The following is a 14,333-nucleotide window of genomic DNA, read 5'->3' as shown; positions in this document are numbered from 1 at the left end:
AAACTAATAAATAGATAAACTAGTATATATCGGGCAATATAAAATTAAAATGGAATGATATGTTATTAGTTTAGTATCAACCTAAAAATCGTTCGAATTAATTTAGACTAACTCGAATATGACTTAAATTAGATTTCGTATGAAAAAATAAAGTATACGACCTTAACCCAATTTTTAATGTATCATATTGTGTTAGATTAACAGATAGAGTAATAAAATGCTAATTTTATATTAATAAAATTATGTGTATCTATTTTGAATATATACTTATATGTGTCATTATATATTTAAGTGATTATAAATTAAAAATAAAATAATATTTAATTATATATAAATATAAATATATTTATATACTTATAATACATGTATATAATATTACTCATTTTGTATAACACATTAGGTTGAGGTAGGGAATGAAGTGATGAACATCGTCCAAAAATGGTGGATGCAAGTCTAGAACTAGGGATGGCAATGGGGAGTGGCGGGGAGCAGATATCAATCCCCGTCCCTGTCCCCGTAGGGGATATCAATCCCCGTCCTTATTGCAGGGATAAAAAATAATCTCCGTCCCCTCCCCACGAAGGAAAATCCCCTCCCCATCCCCTCCCCGTCTCCGCGGGGAAAAATCCCCTCCCCATCCCCGCCCCGTCCCCGTGGGGAAAAATCCCCTCCTCATACCCATAAATATAAATTTTAATTCTTTTATGTATTTCAATAAATAAAATAAATCATATTCTTTCAAAATATCACTTGCTACAAAAGCTACAAAATATTCTTTGTTATTTTAGTTCAAATATAAAGTTTTCATAAAATCTAACAATATGTAATAATCAATCTCTTCATTAGTAGCTCTTCATGTATGTGATTTAAGGTAATTTTATAATAACATTAAATTTAACACTTTTCATTCACTTCAATTGATTTTATCAAGTTTATAATTTATTATTTTTTTGTGTAAAACCTGGTGGATTGACTGCCTAAGTTTTGAAGTTGAAATAAAATTAATTTGGTGTATTTGTATTTTATGATAATGAGATTCTGGGAGTTTTTAAATATATTAGAGTAATAGTTTAGAAATTAGTAAAAGCTAATAATTGATAATTCAAAAATTAGTAAAATTAAAGTTATAGTTTTAATAAATCATAATGTAAAAATTTCTAAAACTTAATAGTTTAGAAATTATTATATTAATATATTAGGTTTAGGGGGTGAGGTGAGGAGGGGTGGGGCAGGGAGGGGCGGGGCGGGGCGGGGACACATGTATCCCCGTCCCTGATCCGTCCCTGATTACGATGATTTTTTTTGTCTCAATTTCTGCCTTTTTCTCCGTTTTTATCAGAGAATCTCCTCCCCGTTATGGTCGATCAGGGAGAGTCAGGGCCGTTAAAGTCAAGTCCAAATTGTCATCCCTATCTAGAACATTCCAAATTGAAAGAAAGCTGTACGGAAAAAGGGAGGAATGAAGCATACGGAGTTGTTCGTGACAGATAATGCAAGACTTAAAAATGTGAAAATTACAAGCTGTTCTGTCGGATTAAACCAAATCCAACAAAGGCAGGTTGTCGATTCTCAGGTATCTGCCTTGAAAGAATAAAAAATAACATGACAACTGTTTTTTCTTAGTTTGTAAGCTTCTGGGCCTAATCTGAGGCCATGACCCTCCCAATTATTGTCGGACTAAAAGCTTGGAAAGAGACTTGAAATGGAGAGGCAGATAGCATGTACCCCCTTGAAAAAAAAATCACATTGCCTTGTATTTTCCAAAATTATTTAATTATATAGTGATATATTATTTTTTATATTAAAATTTATATTTATTATTTATATATATAATTTTATTATTTTTAAAATTTCAAATTCTATTTTAGGTGTGGATATGAATAGGAGGTTAGACATGAACACCATTTGATTTGAATTTGCTTTAAATAGAAAATGGTTTAATTTAAATAAAAAATAATTCAATTATTTTCAATTGAGTTCGATTTGATTTTATAATTCATATTAATGGTTTGAATTCATAATTTGTTTCGATCGAATTTATGACTCAGATTTATAGTTTGAGTTAGTAGTTCATTGACAAAACGATGTCGTTTTACTCAAATAATATTCAAAATTATTTATTCGAACCACGAGTTCAAACTATGAATTCAAGTCATAAATTTGAGCCAAATTAAGTTATGAATTCAAATTACTGATTTGAGCTATAAATTCGAATTGAACACCTCCCAGTCCAATTTTTAAAACAATCTAAATCTTCCGATTTAGATTCAGTTTGAATTCAAATTAAACGAATTTGAACTAAACTAAATCTAATCAAACCAACTTTTGAAACCAAATCGGCTTGGATTATATCCAAACCTATTCTATTCCCCGCATTCTTGACAAAATAAGATTAATTTGCATTTATAATCCTCAAAGATATAATAGTTGTCATTCTTGTGTGCCTTGTGGATAATATCATATCATTTATATTTTTTTTGATATAATATTATGAGTAATATTATATACATTAAGATTTAATTTTATAATTAAATATACATAATTTCATTAAAATAGTATACTATTATATTATAGAAATATTTATCAAACCAACCATCACATTAATATTTGGACTTTTTATTATAATTTCTTCTGAACGGGCATTACATTATTCATATTCCGTCCAATAAAATCCATAATCTGCAGCTGCCACACTGATGAAGTAAATGTAGGGTGATCATTCTTCTGTTGGTAACAGAAAGAAAATGCTTTCAGGTTACCTCCCTCTTTGCTTTAAAAAATTTAATTGAAAAACACAACCTCCTCCTTTTAGTAAGGCATATGTATTTGTTGGAGTGGTAAACTCATAACTATTGTATTAGATAAATCATCATTTTCTAAGTGTAACAGAGGTTCGAATCTAAACCTTCTCTTTAAAAGTTTTAATGTTTCACCAGTTTTACTAACTTTTAAGGTTAAAACACTCATTTATTAACATTCAAAATTTCTTTCACAATTCCCATTTGCCTAAATTTTCAACAAATTTTAGAAAACAACCCACCACAATAGAAGATAAATAAATAAAACCCTAAAGTAATATCGCCATTTCAACTTTTACTAAGTTGCCAAGTCACTGCACATAATCTCTTCTTGAAAATCTTATTCTTCTTGAGTTTCTGGTGAACTGTCAGTTGAACTAATCAACCATTTTTTATAAAATATAGCATCAACGTTGTCTTTGATCAGTCATGAACCAAACCTTGGGATTGTCGCTGGGAGAGGGAGAGAAAAAGTAAGCAGTCAAAAAAGAGATTGTCGTTGAAGAAAGGAGATTGAAACTTTAAGAGAGAAGTGATGATTTTTCAAACCTTGAATTGAGATAAAAAAATTATTAAATTTTTAAATTTAAAAAAAAAATATGATAAATTTATAGTTTTTTAAATATTTTATTAAATGATGATTTTATCCTTGATATTAATTACAAAAATTAACAGATAAATAAATGTTTAAAATTTTTAAAATTAATAGGTGAAAATTTATCCCCAAAACACTAATCTTTAGGTGGGAATAAGTCCTTTGGCCTTTCAACCTTTACTAAGTTACTAAGTCGCTGCACCTAATCTCTTCTTGAAAATCTTATTTTTCTCAAGTTTTTGGTGAACTGTCTCCTGAACTAATCCCCCATTTTGTACAATATACAGCATCAACTTTGTCTTTGATGAGTCATGAACCAATAGAAAATTGCTAATTGATGTTTTTAATAATATTCCACTTTTTCTTTTTGAGTTGCACATCATTTTCCACTGAACAACAGGACACATGGCGACTAACTCAAGCTGGATTAATAATGAAAAGGAAAAAAAAAAAAAAGGAGACGGTGAAGTATGGACTTTAGTGAATCATCATCCTTATCCTCATGAAACCTATTAATATAATTTTCATAAAGTTGTATAATTGCAGAAAACTACAAACTCGCACCTGTATTCAAGTTCCTTTTCAAATTGGGAAAAATGATTCCATGGAAAAGATTTGCAGTTCTTCAATATATTCAAGGGACAGATGCCCCAATTTGTTTGGCCAAATTGAACCTAAACCATCCAATAAAGAAACAGAAAAAGGCAACTAGCACAAACATGAATTATTTTCATCATCTGCAACTACAAAAACACATAAAAATTATCACTTGATCATCAATTTGAATACCCTTTTGTTCAATCTCTAAGGTTATATAGTGAATTCATGTTGATTTTAATACATTATCCTTATATTTTCTCCCCAGATATTTGGAGTCTGGACCTGCTGCAGGCTTTCAGGATACTGAGAGATCAATGTTCTGGTGAAAATCACATTGTCTAGTCTCCCATTGGAGCATGAAAATTTTTAAGTACCAATGAGAAAACACTTAGAGAATGGATGTAATTCTGACACTAACAGATTTGTTGAAGTTGGCTTTTGGATGCTTTAAATTATCAATAAAGATTCGGGTAAGAGTATTTTCAGATTCCATCACATAAGTTTAATTATCTGATTGATGAGCTAGCCTTAAAAGTTTTATACTATTCTTTTCAGAATCCACATATTCTTTCACAGTTAACTCTCCTCTCTTATATTTCATTTTGTTAAAATCCCCACTTCAGGTTTTCAGCTCCTTCCACTTAGAATGCAAACTGGCAACACAATTATGAAAGAAAGCTAATTTTTGTGGACATATAATTAAGTTCTGAATTGCAAATTATTCATACTCATGCAGCTGCCAGATGAATCATGCTCTATAGTTCCCTCAAAAAAATCCCACTAGAATAACTATAGTTGATTAGCCTTTATATGTATTTACCTACCAACCATAAACTAAACATTTGGCTTTGTTGTTAAAGAAAAAATGACAGAAATTTAGAGATGTATAAGTCTGAAAATTAGAGAATCTGAATGAACAAGAAAGAAATTAGACTATTGTGTTTTACAAAGATATTGTCAATAAATTTGTTCAGCTGCTAACATTAATAGCACACAATATGGAAAAGAAAGAGAAATCTTGGGGTTCAAGATTTCATACCTTATTCTAATAAGTATATATCCTCCATCCATGCATTTTCTTGGCAACCAAACAAGTTCCAAAGAGGAAAGGGAAAAGGAAAAGGAGAGAAAATAAAAAGGAAGATAACTGTGAGCCAAGCATCTGACTTGCCTAGAAATTAGACTTCACTGAATATTATTCAGGATAACCTTTGATTATTCAGGCCACGGATCCTTCCCCAAATCCATAAACTTCTTCATCAACATGAAAGAAACTTCGCCACGAAATAATAACCTTCTTATTCCTTCAAACTCCGTACATGCCATGGACTTCATCTTCATGGTCTTCTTCTCCACAGTTTAAACAAACGCATGAGCAACAGCATGCATATATAAAACAAACAATACAAAAAGTAAAAAAAAGAAAAAATATTTGGAAACTTGAAGAGAAAGAAGTGGAAGAAGAAGAAAATATGAAATATTATGGAGTTGTCGGTAACATATATAATGTAATGAGACTTACATTGCTTTGTTCTTGTAATTTTAGACGGATTAAACAAAAAAAAAAAGATGATTAACATTAATAATATTAATAAAATTTTACGTAAAAGCTAGGGCCTACTTCAAACATTAGTAAGTTAAAGGGAAATTAGATGAAGAAATTCAAGAAAGAGTGAGAATCAAAGATGGACCATCTAATTGTAGGGTCCATTAAGCAAAAGATTAACAAAAAAATAATAAGTGAAACCAAAGTGATTGTCAAGGGATTAGTTTACAACAAGTACTCAATTATTAATGAATGGGACACGTGGCCGAAGATTAGGGTATACTTATGTGGGTAGTCAAATTTTGTTGTATAATCTAGAGAGATGCATGGTGATTAGTTGTTAAGTATATGATTACAGGTGTAAAATTAATGGTAGTATCCAGAAAATGGAAAAGTAAAGGCATAGGTGGATAAGGCAGAAGAAAGATGAACTTAGAATAAGAAAATTGAAAAAAAAAAAAAAAAAAATAGCCTTTACAGGAACTTTATGAAGGCTTTATATGCAATGCTATATGTATATAATTTGAATAAATAAATAATATATTATTATGTTATTAAATATTATTTTGTCTTTAAATCAAAATCATCATCTTTTATATATCTAAATTATATATTAAAAAAATATATATATACATAGTTTTATTGATTTTTTTACCCACACATCTGTTTTTCTAATAGAGAATTCACTAGGGTTTTGAATAAGGAAAAATCATTTTTCGACTTATAAAGACGAACTCGAAAACGCCATTTTAATGTTTTGAAACACCAAATCCCTTTTCCTATTTTCATTTCCATGTTCAACATGCATCATTATCATCCCAGCAGGTTATTTAATCTAAACTACAATTTATTTAAATTAATATGACATAAAGTGGTTTATTTTCATAACCATTAAAGCAATACTCAAGCATTTATATAAAAGTAATGATATATAAATAGTTATATACTTATGTCTATTATCATGCGATTGAGTGATTTTAAATTAAGGATAAAATAATACTCAATTATATGATAGTATACATAAATATATACTCAAAGTAAATACATATAGTTTTATTGAAAAAAATTGTATATAAAAAAGAAAGGGAAAAAGAATAGGAAAAGGGAAAAAAATACCCATTGTATTATTCTTGTACTACATTATAATTAGTGAGAATACTATAAATATAGACATTTCAATCAACTAGGGATTATTTCAGGTTTTAAAAATTATTTTTTTATAAAACATAAATAAAAAATATATTTAATAAAGTTATAAGGTAAAATATTATTTACCCTTGTATATATCAAAAGTTATGAAAAATATTTTTGTATTTTCTATATGTCTATTATAAAATTTAACTAATTTTGTTAACAATATTTGATGGATGAGAGATGAAAAAAAATCATTTTAAACTTTAAAAATACAAAATTGTTATTTTGACATAGTTTAAACGAAAAATGGTTGTTCTTTTCGATCCATTAACTCTAAAAAAATACATGGATCTAATAAAATCCTGCAAAGGGAAGAAGCTTCTTTGGCCTCAAAAGTAAAGAAAAACATTGGCAGAGACTAGTCAGACAGATCAACAATCGCTCAATCACTCACTGACTTACTCAGCCCTTTTGAGAATGCAATACTGGAATTACAGGAAAAAATGCATTGTGGGGAAAGTCTAGTGGATCATCATAGTAAGTTAAAATCTAGTTTAGAAGTCAATGAGACTTTGATTGGATAGTTAAGATTGATCAGATTTTAGTAATTAAGGGCATATATTAACTTTAATTTTTATAATTTAGGAATGATTCCCAGTGCTAATCCGACTAAGTTTTAATCCTTGCTAGCTACCACATTTTTTTTTTATTAATGGCTTAATTAATTAATGTTCATCATCAAATCAAAGCCCTCCATCAGTAACTTTCTAATCACAAAGATTATTACATTATTATTTCATTTCTGTATTTTGGCCAATGATATGGAATGAATTTATTATTTATTTTTTAAAAAAATAAAAAGATCAATCCGAATTAGACTACTCTTTTAAGGTAAAGTTAATCACAACGAAAAAATTAAATCTCGGATGTAATGATTAGTTCTATAATTATATAAATTAAGAATTTAATCTTAAAATATTATTTTGTGGAGGCTACCTTATAGTAGACTTTCGGAAAGCTTATATAAAAAAAAAATCAATATGAGGTTTGAATCATGGAGAAATAATTTTTTATTAGATGCTTTTCAGGAAAACATTCTTGTGCTTCTTTGGCAAAATCACTTAAAATTTATTTCTAATAATTGTTAGTGCTTCTTCAAATAAATATTATAAAATAGATCGACCAAATGGCGCCCAATTGAAGATTTGTCTATCAGCAGTTACAGAGGATCAAACAATATGATTAATATGTTTATTTAATTATTATCAAGAGACCAAAAGGTAAAACCCTTTAGAAAGTGCTTAGTGGTAGTGATATTTATTTTAAGAAATTAACACTAATCAAAATTAGGGTTAGGTTTGAATCAAATTTGAATAGAATTTTAAATTTAATTTGATACTAAACAATAACATTTTAATACGTATTGATCAAAATAATATCATTTTAATCGATTTATATCAAAATTTTCAAATTTACAAATTTTATGAACCGAATACTCCTAAAACTTGAGTTCGAACTTGAATTCGAATCCAATCCTAATTAAAATTATGGATGTAATAATACTAATATACTCCTAGATTTAATTGGGAAATTAAGCATTACTCTTTTCTATTAGTAAGACATTTGTCCCTACCAGATCATGGCTGCCACCAAACAAGTTTTCCCCACACACCTAACATTAATTTATTTACATTTATATATATTTGTTGTTATCAGCCAAAAGCTCGAAAGTGCTTTTTTCCCAAGAGCTTTTTAAGCTTGGCAAAGTTTCAAAGCAAGAATTATTGAAGAAATAACTTCACATAGAGGGAAAGCTTTACAGGTGATCTTTTGATTATGAGTGTTACTGTACACCAAACCATCATTCATTTTTATGAAACTACAAGGAATTTTCCTGATAATTTTGAATTGGGATATTAATCAAAACCTTGGGCGTGTGGGTGATGTTTCTCCTCTAGCTCTAAATAAACTCCATGAAAGCAGAAAGTGGTTAGTCAAAAATGGATTTCTGATATTCAAAATGGATGCACACTTAGATTTGAGATTTGATGTTACACCTATTTTTGACACAACTTTTTGACCCTCCCACATTAAGGATTAGACAAGATCATAAAGCCACCTAAATTCTTTCTTGTTAATAAAAAAGGGTTATTTTATCTCAAGGAAAGGATTTTAATACAAATCTCAAATGGGTAGTAAAAATGAAAAGAATCCAAATTCGCATACCTAAAATCGAAATATATTATGAGCAATCCTACTAGGACACACTTTTGAATACACAATTGGATATATAAATAATATGTTATTATCTATATATCCAAAAGTGTGTAAACATAGTTTTATTGATATTCATATGAGTTAGTTGAAACTAAATCAATCTCACAGAATTATTAAAAGGAGAACTGTAAAGAGCTTATAAACTGTTCAATCACTGAGCAAGGAAGAATTAGTTTATCTATAAAAGGGAGCTGCAGTTATATCTATAAAAGTAGAAATACATCACTCATATATATGTCACTTAATATGGACAACTTGATATAAGTCCCTCTCCTTACAACTCACTGCAGCTTCAAATCTCCAGATTCCTGGGGAGCAATATACTTGAGTCAGTGCAATGATGAATCAAAAAAGAATGATATGTTTGACAAAAATAAGGACAAATGGTAGAAGATAAATACCTAGTTTACAGCATTCTTCACACAATAGATCCCACATTACACTTTAGAATGAATGACCCTGTGGTATAAAAAAAAAAGGAAAAGGGAATAATAGCAGATGTGGCCCCTAATAAAATCAGCCAGCAATGTGTGTTTTTATGTTCCATTATATCACATATAAATGGTTTCTTCATTCTCCTAACTAAAATGAAGAAGAGTGGTGTGAGAGCAAAAAGGAAAAAAAAATTGTCTCTACCACCCCAGAATAAAGGCATGTACTTCAGCCCAGCTTGAGACTGTATAAAGAATGCCAGATAGCCCGTTCCAGTTGCAAGAGCTTCCTTCAATGTATTGCTTCTGTTTCTCAACCAAGGCAGGGTACAATGGTACAAAAGAGACACCGAATTGACTACCCACTCTCCTTAAGCTTGAGCTGGATCCAATCACAATGCCTATATCTGCCTTAAGCAGACATAGTAAGTCACCCACTGAATCTCCAATATAAACAGTCAATTTTGTTCTGTCACTGTCATAGTTCTGTACAATATCGTTAAAAGCTTGAACCTTGTCTGTGGGAGACTCCACTTTCTTTAATATTTCACCAGTGGAAAGAGAATCTTCAAAAATGAACTCATTTGCATGTATATTCAGAACATTTAGACCACCTGCTTGATAAAAGAAAATTTCTAATATAAAAATGTATTAAGTGTTCTAACAAACCTCAGAAGGAAAAAGCAGAAACGTTCACATGTGCCAAATACAGAATGTTGATTGAGAATTTTGTGGAAAAAAAAAAAAGTGAGATTGCAGAGTTATAAAGCAGATGCTTAAAAAATCAGATAAAAGAAAGCTACAGAACACCTAATTAAATCTAATAACTGATGAAAAATTACAGGCAGATCCAAATGGCATGGGATACACATTCAACCAGCTACAGAAGTAGTTGAAAAGCATCTCCGATCGGCAATGGTGTCATCTACCAAGTTTTACAAGAAAATAATGAAATTCTATTGATCCTTTGACCAAAAAAGCAAATAGAAAGAAGATGGTACATGGACATAATGGAAATTATGATTGAAGCCCATGAAAGAATGGCAGCCCAGTATAAAACCTTATAAAGCTCCTTCAGATGATATTAATTAAGGTAGAAAATTCTTAGCGAAGGAAAAAAAAAAATAGTTTTCATGTGTTGGAATGCACGTGCATGTCCATATGCATGACTGTATGTGTATTTAACTTAAACAGGCATATATTAACCAACTCCCCCTTCTCAGCACAAAACTTTTTTACAGAATAAAACCACAAATACTGATCATTTCAAAGCATTATGCATGCCAAATACAGAATTGATACTAGAAGCAGAGTCTGATTCATATATTGTTCAATATATCTGGGTATAAAGGAAATGAGTTATGAAGAAGCAAGTGGAACAAACCAATTACAGTCCAAATTTTATGCATAAAGCGAAATAGTAATAATAATAATAACAATATAATTAAATTAGAGACAAAAAGCAGACATAAAGAATTTGTTGCAGAATAAGTTAATATAATGGAATTATGGAAAGACAGACAAACCAAGACCAGCCAGAAAGTTGAACCCTTTTTTTTTTTCCAGATGGGAGAGTAGAGCAGTAAAATCAGTAGATTGGGTTTTCTCTACTATGTCTTTAAAACTATTTTCAGCTGCAGAAGGTCAAGTATCTACACACTAGCATCACAATAACTGACAATTGAGCAAAGTCCAAAAAGCAAAGAAAGTTGAACTTTTATAATCTTAACATAGCAAATCATGGTGTAAATGTATAAGTAATGAATTCTGCATTCCACACTTCAATATGGCGAGGCATACCTACTGAAAAAGATGCTCTGATGAGATCAGCACACCAACAATATGAAAGTACGTGGACATTTGCATTCAAATTTTCATTCTTTACAATTTTCTGAAAGAAAGTAGTACAACCATCTTGGAGAATCAGGCGTTCACCAGCTCGTTTAATGTCTTCAAGATTGAGACCCTTCAGTACTCCAGACTCAATCACTCTAGAATTTGCCCTCTTCTCAAAATCTGAGAGTTGCTCAAGGGCTTTATGTAAGGCTTCATAGTTGAGTTTCTCCGCTGCCAAATTCCAGAAAGTCAAACCCTAATACACTAAAACCAAAAATTTCATCCAAAATGTTCCTTAAAAAATTTGGCATGATTAGAAACAAGAGATGGATGTTAAATTGTCATGCAAAATACCTTTCTCAGAAGGAACAATGCTTTCAATGCATTGTTCATACTCTTCTGTGTAATCTCTGGAGAGATCACCCCATGTATTCCTCAACTCAGCTGATGACATCCGACCAAGTTGACTTTCAGGTTGATTTTGGTCAGATTTTGGGGTTGTCACTATTGCGATCTCTGCCAAAATGGCAGAAGAATCAACAACAGTGCAAGTCAAATCAAAATCAGAAAATATAATAATATGATCTCTGGCAGGATTATGCTCCTTAATGAGAGGAACTACAGTGGGCTGAGCAAGTGGTTGAGCATTGAAGAACTCAATTTCAAGTTTCATGGCTTGGTAATATAGCTTCTCTATGATGTCTAGTTCTTCGCCTGTCAAAGAGACACTAAGTTTATCGAGCAACTCCTCAATCTGCAGAGCTGATGCCTGAGGTCAAAGAATACAATAGTTGAAATGAAGTAATAGTGCCATCTCATTTTCCTCCAGGACTAAGCAAACTATTACCAGATTCACCATTAAATAAAAAATGACTTTACCATTCAAATAAAGAATTACCTGAAAACTTTCAGAAGAATAATTGTCAATCCACTTCTTGTAAGGGTGATCACCTTCATTAAGATCTAGAAGTTCCTGGAACTCCTTACCAAGGAAAGCATACAACCTCATGCAAGGTGACATAGCACCCAATGTATAAGCTGCAACTTTAGTTCGTTCAAACGGAGTTGCAAGTTTTCCAGGACCTTTGACACCCTCAACTTTCCCAGATGCTGTTGCCAACAAGAATTCCGTATACTTTACAGTTGCAGAGTTAATAGAAGCCTCTGTGACAAGGTCCAGACCCCACTCCTGCAATACTCAAACATTCAGACAACGAAAATACTATACTCTGTTACATGTAAAGAGAGAAGTTTTATTTCCATATTAATCAATACAAAACAATGAGTAAATGAAGCTACATTGTGATTTACATGGCATCCGAAGGAAAAGCTCTATCTTCTTAGAGAAAATCCAGAGAATTTCCTTTGTAATAACCAAAAAAGGTAACCATTGAGTCAGACAAAGTGCCACTTAAATCAGAATAGTTAATTTCTTTTGAAGCAAACTGTCAATATCAAAAAGAAAAACAACCAAAAGATTCCATCTTGGTAGCGGCTGGAAAACAAAACAATCAGCCATCCACTAAAATCAACATCCAATGCTTTGATTACGAGTTAAGAATCTAAATCAACATGAAAATGGCATCACTTTTTATAGAACAATGAATGTTGTGATCATTGCAATAGTTTGACTATCAAAGCCAACCGGATGTCTATTACCTTTACAAATGAATCGTGCAATTTTAACTCCTCCAAAACACTCTTCCTCAACTCAGAGATTGACAGCTTTGCATCATCATCATCTGTACACTCCTCTGCCAATTCATACCTAAATATGCAAACAGACAAAAAAAAGTGTAACAGCCACCAATAGGCACCTAGCCCTTTAATTCTATATAAATCCAAGTGACAGAAATATATATAAATATTCTTAACAATTAAATCAGATGTTGATTTAAGTTTAAAACAGAACCATAACGCAATGATTTTTTTCCCATCAATAAAAGTCTAACACTTCGTTTAGTTACCGCAAAAGCTCGCCAGAAGAAAAGTGAGAATAAAAAGCCTTCAATCATATGTTCGATGCAACTCTTCGTTTAGTTACATCAAAAGGTCATACTAAGCTGCGAAAATAATTAAACTCTCATGTATCAAAACAATACCTGAAGATTCTAATTTTCAAAATATTTTTTTCTTAATTTCTCAGAAAACAATCTCCGATATTAAAACAAGTGCAAATCTCTCTTTTCTTTCCCTAGAGTTTCGATCTTACGTTCTCAGATTTTTTTTTTTTAAATTTTGCCACATATTCCCGAATGCTGCACGTCCCTAAATAAAAAAAATTCAATAAACACAACATTATCCCTCTTCCTAAACCTTGCAAGCACTGAAAGAAACACAATTTGAATCTCAGATTCTCACAGTCTTGTCCATTTCTTGACATCTTCCAACATTTTCCCAGAAACCAAACAGACCAATACGAGACGCAAACCAAAAGAAGTCCTAAAACCCACTTACGCTTGAGAAAAAGCTTTGAGAAAGTGAACATCTTGGGCGATGTAATTCCTGAAGGTATCAATCTTCAGATTCCCAGAAGCTAAAGAGAGTGCAAAGGAAGTGTACATGGCAAAGACAGATTCTCTCTTAAACTTAATCCAGAACTTTCTGGCCAGTCCCTCCTCTTCAGCGCTCGGCGATTTCGGAGGAATTGCCGCCATCGAGAGTGGCGATCTTTGAGTTGTGAAATAGGGCGGTGAATGGACACGACGGAAAGACAAGAGTACTGAGTTAGAAAGGCGGAGTGAGAGGGAGTTAGAGCAACAGAAAAGATCGGACAGTAATGGGGTTTTGATTGGGTTCGTAAAGAGCGCACGCATCGAATAGAGCAAGAGAAAGAGAAAGAGAGAGAGAGAGATGAAAATGTGAATCGGAATTTTTTTTTTTCTTGTGCCTTTGTCTTTGTTGCTTTGTCGTGTTGAGGATAATGGATTGGATTGGCGTTTTCAGTTTGAGACTCTTTTCTATTTGTTTTTGGGCTTGTTTTCACCGGAATAAACTACATTATCCATATTTTTATAGACTCTTTTCTACTCTTTTCTATTTATTCCCACCCAAGGTTAATATCTATTAAATTAAGCTAAAATTATTATTTATTAAAAATATTTAAAAAATTAAAA

The 14,333-nt window shown here is 31.2% G+C and overlaps 1 protein-coding gene across 1 annotated transcript; it reads right to left on the bottom strand.

Moving 5' to 3' along the window:
• Positions 1-9,105: 9,105 nt before the first annotated feature.
• Positions 9,106-14,170, bottom strand: LOC123221313 (bifunctional TH2 protein, mitochondrial-like). The gene is made up of 7 exons (XM_044644124.1): positions 13,675-14,170; positions 12,877-12,985; positions 12,116-12,406; positions 11,572-11,986; positions 11,182-11,448; positions 9,352-9,995; positions 9,106-9,258 (listed from the first exon to the last, which is right to left on the bottom strand). The coding sequence occupies exons 1-6, from the start codon at positions 14,031-14,033 to the stop codon at positions 9,583-9,585; spliced, it is 1,854 nt and encodes a 617-aa protein (XP_044500059.1). The 5' UTR covers positions 14,034-14,170; the 3' UTR covers positions 9,106-9,258; positions 9,352-9,582.
• Between the last annotated feature and the right edge of the window lie 163 nt (positions 14,171-14,333).

Source organism: Mangifera indica, chromosome 7 (assembly GCF_011075055.1).
Source record: "Mangifera indica cultivar Alphonso chromosome 7, CATAS_Mindica_2.1, whole genome shotgun sequence".
Classification (NCBI taxonomy): Eukaryota; Viridiplantae; Streptophyta; class Magnoliopsida; order Sapindales; family Anacardiaceae; genus Mangifera; species Mangifera indica.
The sequence above is the reverse complement of the archived record's forward strand: the minus strand, read 5'-3'. Positions and strand labels throughout refer to the sequence as shown.

What these genes read in the sequence shown, in the direction of transcription:
- LOC123221313 (XM_044644124.1), bottom strand. Translation starts at nt 14,033, where the DNA reads ATGCGTGCGCTCTTTACGAACCCAATCAAAACCCCATTACTGTCCGAT. An exon ending in TGCACGATTCATTTGTAAAG is followed by an intron (nt 12,407 to 12,876) that starts GTAATAGACATC and finishes TGAGTATTGCAG; the next exon opens with GAGTGGGGTCTGGACCTTGT. An exon ending in CAGAGCATCTTTTTCAGTAG is followed by an intron (nt 9,996 to 11,181) that starts GTATGCCTCGCC and finishes TTTATCAAGCAG; the next exon opens with GTGGTCTAAATGTTCTGAAT.